General features: G+C 45.9%; 2 protein-coding genes across 3 annotated transcripts in view; one reads left to right on the top strand and one right to left on the bottom strand.

Moving 5' to 3' along the window:
* The window catches only part of chst7 (carbohydrate (N-acetylglucosamine 6-O) sulfotransferase 7), an 8139-nt gene extending 1234 nt beyond the window's left edge, over nucleotides 1-6905 (top strand). Inside the window, exons 1-2 of the mRNA XM_017479740.3 lie at nucleotides 1-103; nucleotides 4836-6905. The exon at nucleotides 1-103 is cut by the window's left edge and continues 1234 nt beyond it. Coding sequence (XP_017335229.1) covers nucleotides 1-103; nucleotides 4836-4843 — 111 coding nt within the window. The 3' untranslated portion in view covers nucleotides 4844-6905. The remainder of the gene's footprint in view (nucleotides 104-4835) is intronic.
* A 638-nt stretch (nucleotides 6906-7543) lies between these two features.
* Nucleotides 7544-18719, bottom strand: part of slc9a7 (solute carrier family 9 member 7) — a 58278-nt gene continuing 47102 nt past the window's right edge. For both annotated transcript variants that reach the window (XM_017479737.3, XM_047158358.2), the window contains 2 exons: nucleotides 15182-15287; nucleotides 7544-10563 (listed from right to left, as the gene is read on the bottom strand). In XM_017479737.3, the coding sequence (XP_017335226.1) occupies nucleotides 10318-10563; nucleotides 15182-15287 (352 nt within the window). In that variant the 3' untranslated portion in view covers nucleotides 7544-10317. The remainder of the gene's footprint in view (nucleotides 10564-15181; nucleotides 15288-18719) is intronic.

The raw sequence follows: 18719 nt of genomic DNA, 5'->3' as shown, positions 1-18719 counted from the left end.
AGAGAGAGGCTGAGCGTGGAGCAGGTGGGCCAGGTGGAGGCTTACTGCAGCGAGGTGATGCGCCACCTGGGCTACGAGAAGAGGAACCTGGAGCAGAACTACAGTAAGAGAGCTTCATTATAATACAAATGTCAACAAGTCAGGTCCAGGGTGAACTTTCCTCCGGTAAGAGATACACTCTGATTCAATTCATCGCAATATTTAATCAATTAATTAATTAATTAAAGAACAGCACGCCATAGTTTTTCCTCCATTTTATTGAAAAGTCCTTTAACGGAACACGACGTCCAAAAACGTGTTCGTTCCTATTCTTACTGGAGTTAAAGCGGCGATAAGCGCTCGATCCGTCCCGAACGAGTCCCAGCTTTCCCTCTGACACTGGAGACTCCTTCTCTTCCGTAAATGTTGAATAAACGTCTCCTTACTGTAAGAAAAAACGTCACCGTATCGATGATCACAAAATGTTTGTTTTTTTTTTTTTGTAAAAATCCGTACACGTCCATGTGAACGAGCTGTTGCTATGGAAACGATCGGTTAATTAATCCATCAATCGATCGACACCTTCTGACCATTCAGATTCGAGATTGTTACATCTGAGACACTGAGTTATTGCTTCTGTAGTAACGGAGGTGTACGGTCGACGCTCCACACCGACGGATTCAAAAAAAACAAAAAAAAGCGTGTGATACGGCGACGTTTTCCGTAAGGAGACGTTTTATATAGACGTTGTTTATAGCCGCCGACTAGTTTCACAGACGTCCCGCCAGGGCCGGGCGATATATATCGATATAACGTCGATGCAGTGATAAACCATTACGCGGTACAGTTTTATAGCGATATCGTTGGCACGGCGATGTATCGTTTACGTTTTTTTTAATCATTCCGAATTAAAAATCGAACTGAATGGACGCGATAATAAAAAATAAAACGGTTTATCGGCGCGATTACGTATCGTGATACGATATATTAATCATATCGCCCAGCCCTACCTTCCACGACGTTAACTGTAACCATAAACAGATCAAAAAGGACGACTACGACGTCGTTCTTTACTACATACAGACTGTAATGATCGGCAGGTCTCTGTTTTGTAAGACGAGTGGAACTCTTTCCTTGCGTTATTTCCTGATAACAGCCCGACGCGGACGTGGCGTGGTTTATTCCTTAACGCGTGCAAATCTGAGACATCGACCCGCTATGTCACTTGTGCAGACTTTTAGCATGAAAAGAGCAGGTCCCGGGGCGGCAGCGAGAGGAAAAACCCTCTGAGAGAGAACAAAGGCGGAACAAAAAGTCAAAAGCACTCGAGGCGTAAATTAAAAGAGCGCGTATCCTGTATCTGTAAGGCGTTTCAAGACGTCCGCGCCGAGGGCAGACGTCTTTTATGACGTCCACGCCGAACAAACAGCTAACCCGGGCGGTCCTGCATTCGTTTCTTCGTTACGGAATGTGACATGAGAGCAGGATCTGTTTTCAGTCGTGGAACTCGCCCGCCCGTGGCTGTTTTGTGTCTCCGAAACCACGCGTGACCAAAATGTTCTGCGGCTTTCTGTAGCACGTACTCGTACACGCCGTATATCCTTTCCGGTTCCGCTCCACACAACATGCGATGGAACTTCTTTCAAACGTCAAAAGTTCACTTTAACCGGACGATCTTAGAGGATCGTCGAACATGGAGGGAAGCTTTCGCGACAACGGGACGTACGCCATGTCGTCGTCGCTAGAGAACCACCAGAACAATGCGATAGGCCTTCTGAATACGAGGTAGGAAACGGGAATATCTGTAGCTTTCGGTGTTAGAGCGGACGTCGTGTATCATCGTCGATCGTATCGCGATTGTACGGCGACGCCGGAGACCGAGTTTCGGTCCGAGCCGAACACGGAGACACGCATGTTTATAGGGACGTAGTCCAGCGTGAACGTACTGCAGGTGAATAAAGGCAATAAAAGTATGCAGCTCCAGAGGAAAGCACAGGGCGAGGAAAGAGGCCCAGCTGTGTTCATTTACATCTGTATAGAGTCGCTGTGAAATGTGACAGGGTGACGTGATGGCTGTCGAAGGTGCCAAAAAAAACCAACACAAAACAGGTCACACTCTGTGGTAAAGCTGGCAGGAGGGAAACCGCTTTCCTCAGGTGTGTCGCCGTGGTAACAGCTCATTCAGAAGGGCTTGCTATATCAGTGCTGTTGTTTACCTTAAGAAATGGATCATTGTTAATATGGTGACGCTTCCAGGCGTCCAAGGAGGTTTCATTACCAAAGCAGTTCACTGGTTATTACTCGGGACTTGGGAAAATCCGACCTCTGACCTCCTGGAACGGACATCCGGGTCGGAATCCCGAGCCGGTCCTCTGACGTAAACAGCGACACGGCGGTGCGCACCGTCCACGGTAAACAGACGTCCCTTCGCGGTATTTTCTACTCGATAAGACACGTCGCGTTCACTTCACGCGCGTCCGTCCGCGTTAGAAGGAAAGGTTCTGCCGTTCCGTCGTCCCGTCTCGTCCCGTCTCGTCCCGTCCGCTCCAGGGCTGTCAGATTCTAATTCCGACCCGCTCAAATTTAGCATAAAAGCACACTTTCGAATTTGCACGTTCGAATTTACGCCAAGCACTAGCGCCGGTTTTTAATTAAAGCTTACTGCTGAAAAAAAAAAAAACACGACACGCAAGATATCAGCGATGTTTTACGAAAGAAGAAAAATCTAGAAAGAAGAGTTGTAAGGTTTCGAATAATCCAGGCGTGGTGAGTAAGGTCGGGGATTGATTTAGAGCCGCTTGGGGTTTATTAACTCGCCCAAAAATAAAAAGCGCTCGACGTCACTCTGGGGTTTTCTGAACTTTCCGTTGTGACACGAAACATGCACTTCCTGTAGGATTACATGTAAGACACCAAGGCTGGAAGGAAGTTTAAAAAAAAGGCGTATACAAGTCTCTTTGAAATGGTTGAAATGGTTTATTCTTTGAAAGCAACATCTGCGCCGACGTTTAAAGGAACATCTGCTCTGGACACGATCGTAATCCGGTTAAATATATGACATTTTCCCAGAGCACAGTGAAGGAAATGTCCCGTGTAGCATTCTCTTTCAGGGACGGCGGCACTCCTGTGGTTCGTCTGAGAGCGGCCTGGCGGGACGTCACTCTGAGACATGGACGCCATTCTTTCCTGCGAAAACAAACGGCGTGGTTTTTAAACTCCTCTCGTCGCGTCTCGTCTCGAAGTGAATCGGATCGGTTTTTATTTTAAAAACGGAGAAATCGCAAAGAGGCGTGAACTCCGATAGCGTGACGTTACGGCTTTACGGCTCTGGCGCCGGAGACTCCTTCCGTAAACCGGACGTGAACATGTCTTTCCAGGGAAATTCCACCGGAGACATGGTTTCGAACCCGCTTTCCCCGAGAGAATAAGAACGCACGTGGATGAGACGGTGCTGACGTGTGACGTGTGAAAGTAACGGTTCTTGACTGGTTCTTCTTCTATTCGAGAACCATCTTTCACTGTGTCGGGTTCTTGAGCTGAGATGTACGCTTGTTTGGAGGTCGAAGCTCTTGATGCTTCTATATAGGTTCTTCAGGGCAGTGGATTGCTTAGGATACAGAACATATAAACACAGGATGGAGATTTTAAGTGTGTGGATTTATCTCTATTGAGTGACGGCGGTGAGGAAAAACTCCCCGAGATGATACGAGGAAGAAACCTTGAGAGGAACCGGACTCAGAACCCGTCCTCATCTGGGTCACGACGGATAGTGTGAGAGTAAAAGAAAGTTCGTTATGGGTTTTAAATAAAAAACCGCACTTCTTTTTCCTCTTCAACAGCTTCATTATCCTGTGGGTTCCCGCAAGGATCCATTTTAGGTCCGTTATTGTTTTCCCTTTACATGCGTCCGCTCGGTTCTATCGTTCAGAAATATTAATATTTGCGATAACGGCTACGCCGATGACTTCTTTCATCACATCGCGAAGCTAAAACATTTCCTTTCTGGTAACGGTTTGGAAATTATCGGGTAAACCCGTGCCCTTGTTACATCACGGCTAGACTGTCGTAATCCGCTGCACGTGTGGACTTTCTAAATCCGCTTACGTATTTCTCAATACCGAGTACAAACGGTTCCAGATGCGGCCGCTGGGTTTTTTTTTTTGTTTTTTTTTTTAACCAGGGCTGACGTTTCCCCCGTATTGGCGTCGTTTCCGCGGCGTCCTGTTAAGTTTCGCACATCAGTGAACAACTTCACACTTACTCTCCATCCAGAGCGCTCGGATCTTCCGATCCATCACTTCTGTCTGCCGATGTAAACCCAAGGGCGATCGGGAATGTTTTTTTGTGGCCGAACCCGACTTTTCGGAATAGTCTCCGCGTCACCGTTAGCCATCTCTCTTCTTTTAGCCTTTGAAAACGTCTAGACGTTGCCGTTTTCGGTCGCTTTATCTGCCCTGCAGCGGCGTGGATCGGCCGTACGTCGTGTTTAAACGTGCGTTATAAATAAATGTTGATCGATCACGCTTTACATCAAGAGGATATCCTGCACGTCGTTCTCTGTACGCAACGCTCCGTGATCGATACTTCATATTTTACACGTTACACTTTGCTATACTATACAAGTATTGCGTCATACTTGTATTCTAGTTTGTTCTGCATTATATTTCATCGTACTTGACACTTTATAGGCTTTACACTGAGAGAAGAGGACGTTCTGTACGTCAGGGTTTATACGTGATTATACTTCACTACACTGCCACCGTTAGTTTGCCCGCTCTGACGGTACATGGCGGCGTCCATCTTGCCGAGTCATTACGTGAGCTCATAGGCGATAAATCATGATGTGTGTGTTTCAGGAGCCTAAAGACCAGAACGAGGACTTTGAGAGGAAAGAACAGGCCGATGTGAAGCGACGGCGAGGGGCGGGAACACCGTCCGGCGCTGCTCAGCGGAGGATGGAGAGTAGGAACGGTTCCGGTCCGACGTCAGACGCTCCACAGCCGAGCGAGTCCGAATCCGACGCCCGATAAAAACACGGAGGCATCTGAGGACACCGATTAGAACCCGGAGGAGATTAAACACTAACCGTGAGATCGAGGCTGAGACGCCTGGGAGGTGACCGAGCTGGCCGTGTGTGGATTGGCGGCCATGTTTGATCAGCGATAATCCTCCAGTTCCCTTAAGCAGCTACAGGACATGGAGCTTAGAGCTCTGGGCTTCATTGTGTGTGTGTATATATGTGTGTGTGTGTGTATATGTGTGTAACCTGCGATATGACGACCGAAGCGCCGTTTCGCCGTCACACTTTATCTTTCACATCCACGAGGACTCGAAAGTTTGCTAAACACCGTGTTCTTTCAGAAACGTCCCGGACAGGGACGTTCATAAACACTTAATAATGCGGCGTAGGCGTTCCGTTCACGTCTCGGACGGCGCACGGCGGTGTATCGCGAGAGAGACGGGTAGCGCCTCTTGGCACAGTTCGACCAGACGTCCGAAGGTTCGGTGACACTATACCGAAGAGCGGCGTTCATGGGGTTACACGAAACCTACATAAGGGCGCGTAAGTCGGACGACTCTTCCGGCATCGACACCCATGTGGCTTATCGCGATCCGCATCAGCCGTCGTCAAGACGACCCTGGGCAAAATATACGCGACTTTGTTATGACCGTTTCGCGACATAGCGTCATGTGTTCGTAAAACTGTTATAAGCAGGAACATGAAGCGTGCATTACTCGAAGGGCGACAGGAAGTGTACAGGACAGTACATAGCTCAATCACGCCATGGTCACAGGTGTTCATGAACTCTCGGACAGAACAGTAAGAAGCTTAAGGGCTAGAGGACGTATACGTAACTCCGTCATAGGTGCTCATGAAACTTGACTTACGGGCTAGATGAAATAAGCATAGCTCTGTCGTGACGTGTTCGTAAGTGTTCATAAGAAATAAATGAGATATATATATATATGTAGCACTGTTGTTATGGTGTCACGACCTGCCTGTAGCTGCTCATAAAACGCTTAGAAGCAAAAATACGAACCAGCCCGCTCATGAAGTGTTAAAAGGCGTTCATAAAGACAGAAATATGAAACTCAACTGACTCACAATACCGTACACGAAGCCCTACCCTGCCGTGATCGTAGCTATTCGTAACAACGCTACAAGACGCGATGCACCGTAAAGTCTCGAAGGTGCACGGCGGGGGTTATCACAGTGTCACCGATCATTCCACGGCGTATCTCGCCACCTTGTGGCACCTGAAACGCGGCGGGACGTCTAAGTCAACCGGACATAAAACCCCACGAACGCCGCTCCCGGGTAACAGGTTATCGGAATCGGCGCGACGACGGTATTCCAGCGTTAAAAAACAAAACGTCGTGGTCTGGTAACGAAGCGACAGGAAGGACGTCCGGCGAGGCGACGGACTCGCTCTGTGAACCGAGTCGGATATTTATGAGCACGTTCTGTAAATAAAGAGTGGTTGTCTTTTGTAGTAAACATCGTCTCTGTTTTTATTCAGTAACAAAGCAGTTCCCTCATATTGGACATACAGGTACAGATAGATATATTGCTACCGTAAACCAGCCGAGTTTAGTTGAATACACTGATATATGATTTGAAATGTACACTCGTCTTTAATGCATACACACTTTTTTATTTATTTATTTTTTTTAAATGTCAGACAGGCTCGAGTGCATTTTCACACGTAATAAGGAGAGATAAGCGCCGACGAGGTCGTCTCGGTATATAGATACGTCGCACACATTCAACACGGCAGCCCTCGTTACGGAGTACGTCTGGACGGAGACACATGCGGGATACGAGGCGACGGCTACGGGAGAGCGGGGGGATAGACCTAGACGTACAGTATGTACAAATCCGCCGGATTTACTCCGGACGCCTCGGGGGAGGTGGGGGGTGGGGGGGGTGGTTTAGTGGGGTTATACAGCTGCAGGAAGTCTCTTTAAAGAAGTCACAGCTGGATCCGGGTCCGCCCCCGGAGCGCGACGAGACGTCCGGCCGAGACGTCGGCTCCGTCGGTCCGTTCGGAGGCCGGGCGTGAAGCGTCGCGCAGGGCGAGAACGTTTTCACAGTTTTCTCTCGGGTCTGTGATCGTCCGGCCAGAAGATCAGGTCACAACCAACGCAGGGAGAAGAATACATATTAAAAACAAACAAACAAACAAACAAACAAAAACAAACGAGGTGTTTTTATAGAAGCTAAGCGTGAAAGTCACTTTAAAAACACACCATGAATAAAAGGACGACTCCACAGCTTCGCTTCACAGCCGGAACACAGCATCAGCTTCCTCCTGGGAGAACCAGGATCTACCAGAGGAGATGAAGGATGGGGAATCCTGGGAATACTGCGCACGGGACGGGAACGGACGCCGGTCCGCGCACACACACGCACGCACGCGCACACACGCACACACACGCTCACACACGCACACACACGCACCTATCTTTGATGATAAACTCTTATCTGGGATTGTGAAAAGCTGTGGATTGTTTTTGTTTTCCTTTCATCTAGTAATTTTTAACATTCGAGTTTTTCCAGGCAGTTCACTCATCCCGTCACCCGTCATTCCTCCTTCCATTTCAAACCGTTCTGTCCATCAGCTCGTCAAACCGGCTCGCTGACTGACTGAGCATTCCATCCAAAATGGTTTTTATTCATCACAAACCAAAGCAAAAATGAACTCTCTAGAATTCCCCAACAAAGCGAAAGAAGTTGTAACGTCGCTGGATGAATTAGCCAGCCAGCTGCGTCGTTTTTTGTTTTTTTTGTTTTGTTTTGTCGCTGCTGTAAATTAGCTCGTTACATTAGCCGGCCGGCTATCCGAGCGCCGTAGTTCAGATTTGTTAAACGGATCTAATTACGGTCTGTAGATGAGTTCGTTAAATGAGCCGGCGAGTCAGTCGTGTCATTTAGGGTTTGTTTTTAATTAGCTAGCTCGTCACGCGTTTGTAAACGAGCTCATTATCTCGGCTAGCGACGTACGCGCTGTAGTTTGGGGTTTGCTGAATGAACGATCTAGTTCACGTTTTGTAGATTAGCTAGCTAGGTACGTTTTTTTGTTTTTGTTTTCCCCGTAAATGAGTTAATTTTCTAAGATCTATTTATAATTTGGAGTTCTGCTTCTACATATCGCTCACTGATTTATTCTTAACCTTCACTTCAGGCTTTTATGTAAAGCCCCTCGAGATTTTGCGTCAAAATAAAGTGCACCATAAAGATGATTATAATAATAATAATAATAATAATAATAATAATAATATATATATATAAATTAAATGCGCTATATAATGTATACAGATTTTTTAAACTACACATCACCTTTGAAGTTTATTTGATCATCATTTTTATATAATTGTTGAAATATATTTATTATTTGGTCCCGATCGTACTTTTGCGAGATTTTATCCGTATAAAAGGGCAAAAAGAAAGCTGAACGTGTGACGATTACGCTTCTGTTGACGTTTTCAGCTGAAATGTTTTTATCAGGAATTAACGACGAGGATTCGGACAGGAGTCTCTCGTACGACCCGCCCCGCGGTCCGGGAATCTGGATATAAACGACTGCATTCGGAGACGCGGGTATTCAGATTACGGCTCGGATTTCCGATGCAGATGTTTTAGCCGCGATGACGCGCGTCCTCCCGGATCACGCGGCGCTCACGGTTGTTCTCCAGTCAGGCCGCATAAACACGAGCACTCGGGAGACACACAGCAGTGTGCTGTAAAAGCGCGAGTCGTGGTCGCAAAGGAGGGGGAGGGGTCGAGGGGCGGAGTCACAGCTGTGCACGTCGCTCACGTCTGCGTGAAACAGATAAGTGGGAGCACGGCCTGGAAATGCAGCGTGTTCGTGGTAATCATGATGCTGGAGCCACAGCGATTTAGGGGCGGAGCTGGAGATTAGTACACACTGAAGCAGGTGTGCCGGATTGGGGGGGATAAACTTATATAACCTCGTGAAATTGTTCCTCACAAAAACGCTGAATATTTATTTCTTTATTTCTTTAAGGTTTTTCCTGAACGATCATAAACAGGATGTTACCCGGGATCCAGAGGCGGAAAATACTGATTCCTTGTACTTTACTAAACTTGTTCTTCACTTAATTATTATTAACATTTAATACTTGTACGTACGATTACAAGGAAAAACAAACAAACAAACAAACAAACACTTTTTACTCCTTACATCCTCATAATTTTTCTTCCTCTTACTACGTCACTGATTCCAGGATGCGACGTCTCAGTTTTGTAAATTGGATCAGTAAATTAAATTAGCGAGCTAGCTTGGTTTTGTAAATTAGCTCGCAGAATTCCCCCTCACGACTTAACGAGTTACGTCAGCAGGCCAGCTACGTTTTGTTTGTGTTGACCAGCGCATTCGTTTCTAAAAATAGTTCATCACGGGCTGCTTAGCGAACTCGCCAGCCGCGCGGAGTCGGGCACGATGAGGACGCGACGGAGTTAAACGACGGACTTTTCACCGGTGAATACTCCCGAGCGCGTTGAAACGCCGGTACTTTTCGACTGTCGCTCGGAACTTTCCCCACCCCCGATCTCGGGCCGGAACGCTTCGGGAGATCGGACGGTACGCCGGGGTGAAAGTCTTTCCGACACGGCAGATCGTATCTCGGGATTTGTACGCGTCCGTGTGCGGCTCGCGAATTCTTCGGCGTGAGCTTCGCATTCGCGTTTACACACGAACACCGTAAAGAACATTTGAATAATGAGGTATGTGATGAATGCTGGGGTTACATGCTGAATGAATCGCACAGTAGGACTGGCTGTAATTCATCTGACAAAGAAAACGTGTGTGTGTGTGTGTGTGTGTGTGTGTGTGTGTGTGTGTGTGTGTGTGTGTGTGAGTAATACAAAGAGCTACACTTGGCTTGTGAGGCAGACAGACTTCACGTCTATACTCAGCTTTCACATTTTTAGCCGTCCTGCGTGGGCGATGGCTGACGAGAAAAAAAAGAAAGAAATAAATAGATCAACATCTACGGCAAATCATAACCCACGGATCCTCCAGAACGGCCAAAATTCCTCAAAGTTCCTCGCCACGCTTCGAAAAGCGGCTTTCCTACGGTCTATTTCCTCGAATCACAGTATCGTCAAAATGTTCTACATCTTCCGCAGTTCGGTAAACAGGTGAGATCTCGCTCGGACTCGTCCTCTCTCTCCTGCCTGAGGTGTGTAGAGCAGCGCGGGAGGATCAGATGGATTGAGGTGTCCTAGGCATGAAGATAGAGAGAGAGAGAGATAGAGAGAGATGTGCGGGAATGTGCAGGGGGAGGAGTCAGGCGGTGGTGTGGGGTGGTCTCTCAGGCGTGATCTTCCATGGGGAAAACCAGCCGTGTTCCCCGGCTCAGGAGCTCCTGCTCGCGCGAGTCCAGCTCTCTCTCCAGAGCTTCCTCGGACGTGCTGCCGTTGCGCTTACCCCTCTTCGTTCCCGACGCCGCCGCCGACGAGGCGCCGTTAACCGTGATGGCCGAGTCGCCGTACGTCAGCGTCAGGTCGCCGTCCGTCAGGATGAGGTCCGAGTCGGTGTCCTGAAGCTGCTCGCTGTTCTGCGGAGCACAGGGACAACGGGGAGATGAGGCGGGGAGACAGGGGCGGGGCGCTCACGTGCACATACGATACACAACACACACACACACACACACACACACACACACACACACACACACACACACAAACACGTGCAAGCTTAAAACGAAAAGGATCATGAAGGACACTGTGGAAACACAAGAGTAAAGAGTGGAACTTAGAGCTTGTGGAAACACACACACACACACACACACACACACACTCTCTCTCTCTCTCTCTCTCTCTCTCTCTCTCTCTCTCTCACAAACAGATATTAGCTAGCATGTTATACACACTTCCTGTCCACACACTCTGTGTTACTGAGATAAACCAAAGCCAAGAAAATGACTTCTGGCGTTCGTGAGCGTACCGTGACATCACAACATTTTCAGAGAAAGACACCAGAACTAGAACCTTTGAGGAAGCGCTAAGTGCAAGAGACGGTTAGGAAGCTAAGCTATCCCGACGTACTTCCCCTCGTGCGAGATTTCCCCCAGCACACGGAACAAACCGTAGGGTTTTAAATCATTAACGGCCGATCCGTCGCGTGACGGAAAGACGACCTGAACTGGAGTCGCGATGACCGGCATGATCACCTTTCGCCGGTAAACGCGTGCGTTCCGACAGGACGTCCGTGAAGCGAGGACGCTCTGGGATGGCGGCGAAGTTACGCCCCTCACGCTTTTAATCTTGGCGACTGACTGTGACAAGGCAGCGACACTGCAGACTCCTTCCATGAAAGGACACGGAAACGTCTGCAGAGACGTCACAGTCACTACACGCTCTGCGGTGTTCAAATACATACATCAATACATAATCACGTCCTTTTTCATTCTTTAAGAGACGAAACGAATCAAAGAATCAAAAGACAAAAGAGAAAGGATCAAAGGATGAGGGATAAATGGAGCACACGCATGCACACACACACACACACACACAACCTCGGGGCAAATCAATGGGGCAGACTGATGAGGTTGCTGACTGATGGTTCACTCACACTCACGCGCGCACACGCACACACACACACGCGCGCGCACACACACACACACACACACACACACACACACACACACACACACACACACACACACACACACACACACACACACACACAAGACCAACATCCAGTACAGGGTAATGACCGAGTGATTAGTTTATCATTCTCAAGCTGTTTAGGAGGCAGAGACAGAGAAATAAATAAATAAATAAATAAAACACACCCCACACAGTAGAGGAGAGGACAGGAAGTGGGATTCAGCCAATAACGGCTGACGCTTTGGGGCGCTTTTACAGCTGTTAGTCTGACTGCAGAGTCTGCATCGATATCAGAGCCTAATTCATACTTCTGCTTCATTTGCTATTTGGTTTGGTTTCATAACCGTTCTCGTAAACCTCCGAATAACGCGATACAGCGTACACGAACGCAGATTTCCCCGCCGCTCTCTCCCGACGTCTTCGGGCCGATCCGCACAAACGTCGGCCGACGGAATTGTGATTTTCCAAACCGTTCGCTCGTGACGCGCCGACAAATCTGTGACGAAGTCGCCGATCGGGAAGTGACGCCGTGTCTCGTTAACTTGGTGTGCGTCTTCGGAAAGTGCCGGAAAAGTGCTCGGCTCCATCGTTTACTGAGCGAAGACTCCGTGTCCTCCGTGTTCGCGTGATCCTCGTGATTTCTACACATTATACGTAGAGGTTTAGGTTTTTCCACCGCTGTATTTCTGACCATCTGAATTTATGACCGCCATTAAAATGGTCTGAAGCTCCGCTATCGTAAAAGCTCGAGCCCTTTGAAGAGCTACGCACTCCAAATAAAAAGCGCTACAGAAACCCGGTTCGGAGCGAATTACGGCCCACGTGATGCCGGAGGGCGAAACGCTTTCTCAAAGCCAACGCTGTCAGAGTGACATTACATTTCGCGCTGTGACAATCATTGACTTTGCTTTTGTTCACTCACAATAAAAGTGAAAGGGGGCGGGGGGCACGACGGCACGGGCCGGAGAGACATTCAGCTCATTGTGTGTGAGGAGCACAATGGAGGACTGTGAGACATTTGTGGAATCAGCCAAGCGTCCCTGCAGCTACAGTATGGGCTTTGAGACGAACAGTGGAATTCGCCAGAACGCATCGGACTGTGACTGCGCGCTGAATAGCTGCGTTCTTCGCGTCTCGGATATTAGAAGAGAACGGCTCACGGGGCGCCGCTACTGAAAGCCTCTTTTGTGCGACGGAGGACCCGGAGAGCGTCTTCTCCCTTCGGTCCGAGTCTGTGCCGTTCTGTGTCTCTTGCCTTTTCAGACACCTTTCAGAGCAGCACAAAGGCAGCGTCAGTCAGAATAAACGCCTCGTTAGCGAGGAACTCGCCAAGAGACACTTCCTCCCGAGAGCCGTGACGGGAAGGAGGTTTAATAAACTCCCAACTAATTTTCGTTCGAGCGTCGATGAGAGTCGTAACCTGGCATCGAGCCAACTTCTGTGTGCTGACCCTGGAACTCGGTACTGGTATCGGTACAAAAATAATGGCGCCCAGTGCGACATGGTGCGACAGTACATCCCGAGACATTTTGCTCCTCTTCCATCACAGCGACTGGCCGACAACTACAATGTGTACTGATTTCAAAATTATTATTATTATTTTCAATCCAATACACTTTTTATCCATTTAGAGTTACATGAAACAAGCTAGTGCCCGTTCTCATTTACGGAAAACTTCGCCACATCGACGAACCCTCATGATTTTTTAATCCGTTTTACTATTAGGTTCAAATTCCAACAGCGTCATCTCCAGCATCGCCTCGTTTTTTCTGGATGAAATCTAGAACCCTAAACGGTTCTTCGGTCTGTTCCCCAGGGGAACCCTTAATAGTTCTATGTAGAACACTGACGCAGGGTGTTTCTGTAGTAAAGAGGAGTTAGGAAGCCGAGAACCTATTAACAACCTGTAACGAAACCTCCTTCTTTCTATGAGGTTTTTCAAAATGGCTAATGACTCATGAGGATCGCATTTGACCAATCAGTGGTCTGCACTATTTCTAGCTCCACCCACACGTCCCTATTTAGTTTTCTCGGCAGCCGGGCAAGAAGGGGAACCGAAATCATACAACACGTGGAAAGTAGCGATTACACGCCGGACGATCCATCGTCCTCGGTGGAGTGAAAATCCGACACGTTGGGCTACATTGGCTGGAGATTTTCCTACGTTACCCACGATGCCATTCAAATACCTACAGATAGCGCCGCAGCGGTGATTTACCCCTCTTTTCATCTCGACATCTCTAAAGAGAGCGATGCAGCAGCGCTTTAGTCCTTCAGACGGTCTAGCTCGCACACGTCCGCTGCTCAAACAGGTCGGCTTCCAAAGCGTCGACTGACTAGCCCAGCATGCGTTGCATTCTGGGACTTTCAGTCAGGCGTTCGCACCAGAGAAAAGAAGCTTTTTGCTCTTGTAGAGCCCAGCAGCGAAACCTTAACAACGTCCAAGTTCGAGCGAATACGACTCTAACTCCGAGTTCAAACGGAACGTGAACTCGTCGGTCTGCGCAGCGGATGAACCACCCGTGTACGTTCGCCTCGCTGAGAGCCAACGCTTAGGAACGAGAACCGCATCGCACCGCTCTTTGACGCTTATCGAGAATACGATCGGACTTGTCAGACTGCTTAAGATCAGACACTCAGAACATTTTACGCTCCAGCCGCCGTGTAGTTCTATATTCATCGCGTTATCCGACGTTTATTTATCCGCGTGTTTAAATTCTAACGCTTTTCCCCTACTGCAGTCCCCCGTTTATCCAATTTGCTATTATTTGGAAATGTTTTTTTTATCTTAATGACATATTTACACGATTCATTTTTATCAGAGGTTTATTGTCTGCTTTGTTAACGCTCCTTTGTGAAGCTGCGCTGTAACGCACAAAAGATGCTATAGAAAGGTTGGTTGTTGTTACTAAGCAACAACAGCGAAACTGATGACTCAGTGCTTAAAAAATAAATAAATAAATAAATAAATAAATAAAACGCATTGATTTATGCGTCCGGGGGACGACCGTGACACAGCGGAAAGTGGCGCGAGTCCGCCACGGCGTCCGGCCGAAGAACACGCTCTACGTTTTGTATAAATTAAGCCGTGTAAAGGTGTTTATTTAGAACACAGTTATGGCTGCAGTTGAGTGACAGGATGTGATGACAGGAAGCAGTTAAATTTACACATGCAAAACAGCACGGTGTGTTTCGGAGAACGCTCTGGCAGTCACGTACTTCATAAAGAAGGCAAGGTACGAGGATCTCGAAGAGGTCTGTTGGAGTCTGGGGTTAAATAAAACCACCCGGCCGTCTGTCGTAGCTTCACGTTTGAATGTAAACGCCATTTCAGGACGATTTCACGCCGTACAACATGCACGTATGATGTGATGGAATTGATAAGTATGGTGATGAAAGAGCGTTTTTCACCACTAAGCTTCATTCAGTCTTTCTTATCATGGAATCTAGGGCATATCTGACTGGTTTGAATCTTTCTCTGCTTGTGATTTACCTTTTCTTTGTGGGAACGTGGGTTTACCCCATGTGTGTGTGTGTGTGTGTGTGTGTGTGTGTGTGTTATACCTCATAGGCCTGGGGGCTGGTGAGGCAGCGTGCCAGCGGTCCACAGCAGGCCGGTAAGGTGGTGGTGAGTGGAGGCCCGCTGTGGGTCAGGATGGGTTTCAGGTAGCTGTGTTTACAGTTAAGGAGAAAGAACAGAAACAAGGCTTCCGGAAGCAAATATCTACTTTTTAAAAAAAGATACCGTAAAGTGACACACACACACACCTCGACCGTTTCTAGTCTTTTCTGTAAACAGTACGACTAAAAAAGTCTCTTCTGAACCAAAAATGAACAAAAAGTCTTTACATTCAAGTCACTAAATTAGTGTTCTGTTTGGTAAGTGAGGAATAAAACACTCCGCGGCATGCTGTTCTAGAAAAATAATCAATTACAAAGTCTGTAACGTGTAACGTGTAAAAATGACCACCATCAAACACCACGACGATTTTCACTGAACAACCTTTTAGTCATTTTTACCTCCAAAAAGTCTGAAAGGGTCAAGTGGTGCGACTGCACTTTAAACAAATCGATTTGCATATTTTTTTTAAAAAACGCAGCTTTTCAGGTGACTGAGAAAGCACGAAGCATCACGACACTGCTCTGTCTTGTACGTCAGAAAACTAACATTTAAAAAAAACAAACCATTACAAAGCACCGACACTGGAGACTCCTTCCATAAATGGGACATGAACCTCTCCTTACAGAACACTTCGCATTAACGACTCATTTTCATCTGTTCATAAAGTCAAGTCCCTGTGAATGAGCTGTTAGTATACAAACAATAACGTATTAGAATATTACAGGATAATAATAATAATAAATAATAATAACAACAACATTACAATGATATTAAATTATTTCGGCCCATCCTCTTTAACTGTGCTACTGTTTCAAGAGCTGATTTCACACACACACACTCACACACACACACACACACACACACACACACACACACACACACACACACACACACACACACACACACACACACACAGAGCTCATGCTTTCCTCAGCACCCTGACGTTCAGTCTGCTATTCACATGCACATTTAGCTTAATGTCTTTCATTGGGCCGTCCTCTGCTCTGTTGCTGGGAGAATACATTTAAACAGAAGACCGATTAGAATTGCTAATGATCTACCTGCTAACAATACAACTAAGATTTCCAGGTTTTTTTAAACTGTTAAACCTGACTGAGAAACTATTCATAAACGTGAACATAATCCTTTGCTAATGAAACAAGAATTAAAATCCAAAGCTGCACAAAGATAAATAGTTTTGCAAACTACATCGATGGGCTTTTTATTCTGGTGTCGAGTTCAGGATCTGCAGGATTCCAGCTCTGTTCGAAGCGAGTCGATGTGTGTTACAGGATCGAACGGACGCTGCCATTAACGTGGTTTGTGTCAGAGCGGAATTCAGCAGCATTGGAAACGCATCCAAGATCAATCAGTGACAATTCAGCGCTGTGGGGATGGATCATGTGCAGTGATATGTCTCTCTTTAAATAAAAATGTTTAAAACCCTAATGAAATAAGGTTACACGAGTAACATCTGTAGTCAGGGTGCATCAAAATAAAATATTTAGCCATTTTTGCCTCCCAAAGTATAAAGATGTCAGTCGGTGCGACCGTCTGGCCATATGTGCAGATCATGTAAACTACATGTAAAAGTAAAGACAAATTTAGGCAAATAACACGTGTGATCATTTCTCATGATTTTGTTAGCAAATTTAGTCCGTACGGTCCGGTTTGTTTAAATATGACGGGGCAGGAAGGACGACGCAAGACTTATTTTGGAATGCTTTTAAGGAGGAGTTGGCCAGGTGAACCTTAAAGAAATGACCTTTAGTGATGCAATGGCAAGGTCAGTAGCCCTTTCATACTTCTTTCATGTTTAATATACAATTTACTTTCACATTTAATACTGAAATAATTGTCATTTTGGTTCAGTTTTCCAGGTCAAATGGTACAACCATACGAAAACCAGTAAAGAGTTTCTTTATTTTAAATATATATATATATATATATATATATATATATATATATATATATATATATATATATATATATATATATATATATCTCAAGCGCAAAGATTTATCTGGGGGTCCATGCGGCTGCCTGTTTATTTTGAAAAGAGCCTGAAAAGTCAGGTGGCACAACCAGAAGGTCATATTGTGCAAACAGAGAAAACTTGGATTTCAACATAAGTTGTATGTAAACTGGGAAACAGCTGTGACTGCAACATCTTATGTAATGGATAAAAAGTGTGTGTGTGTGTGTGTGTGTGTGTGTGCTTAAATTATGTTGAGTTTTAATGACAAATTAGAAAATAAAATGTTTGAAATGTGTCCATCTGTGTGAAACATTATAAAAATCACCCTAATAAAAACAAAATGATACTATATTTAAATTATGGGCTATACTAGGAGCAATTATTTTTTAAATTAATGTGTGGTTGCGCCACATGACATTTGTCATTGCCTCAATTAAAGACCTAAGCAACAAGCAGCACAAGTTATTACATAACAGCTTGTGATCATTTATTTTTAAAGCATAAATGAATACATTTTCATGTCATTTCCAGTTTACCTTCACATATTTACTAATTAATTAGCTAACTAATTTACAAATTTACTAGATCACCCAAAAGTAGTTAGTTTATCAATCAGAACGTATATTATATTACTATATTATTACTTCTAAGGATTTCATTTTCAACATGCTCTTATCGAGGCCGTTATTTTTCTGGGGCTGAATCTCAAACGGTGTTTTATTTATTTATTTTTAAAAATGTAGTGCACACGGTAGTTTATACCCTTTGTAGAGAGCACATACAGTGAACAGGAAGACATTCATCCTGTGTAAAAATGAAAGGATGGACTGTAAATAAGTAAGTGAGCAAATAAATAAATAAATAAATAAATAAATAAATAAAGCAATGTTTTTGGCGCACAAACCAAGCAAAAAAAAATAAAAATGAACTCACAGATGGTCATGCCCTGCATCAGACATGTTTCAGCAAGTGTTACTATGGTGACGTCCCGTGTTACTACAAGCACAGACACGTATGCGGTTCACCTGGAATAAACACCTGTAGGTCAGCTGGGGAGCGTGTAGTCTCAGCTGTGCAGGAAGTGGAATAAAAAAGCGGAACATAAATGTAATAAGTGCTACAATTAAGTTGAACACCTTCCTCTTGTACCATTTCCCAAAACAGAAAAGATTCGACTAGTTAAAGGACACAGTCAGTCATTTTCACGTGCTCTCTTTAGCGTTTCTTCTGAAGCCACGCCCCTCAAACACACCAACGTCTGATTGGCAGCTGAGTAGACACACCTCTTTGTTCTGATTGGTTAAGATGTTAGTAATCCCCATCATCATCATCATCATCATCATCCATTATTGTTCCTGTTTACAGAACTGACTGGTACAACGCTCTGACACTGGAGACTCCTTCCATAAACAAACGTCTCCTCAGTTCGTGAAGGAAACTTCAGCGCATCAACGATTACGCACATTTTTAAAACTCGTTTATAAAGCGCAGCATCTGCTGTA

This window comes from Ictalurus punctatus, chromosome 11, assembly GCF_001660625.3.
Source record: "Ictalurus punctatus breed USDA103 chromosome 11, Coco_2.0, whole genome shotgun sequence".
NCBI lineage: Eukaryota > Metazoa > Chordata > Actinopteri > Siluriformes > Ictaluridae > Ictalurus > Ictalurus punctatus.
Note: the sequence above shows the minus strand (reverse complement) of the source record. Positions and strands in the feature narration are given on the sequence as shown.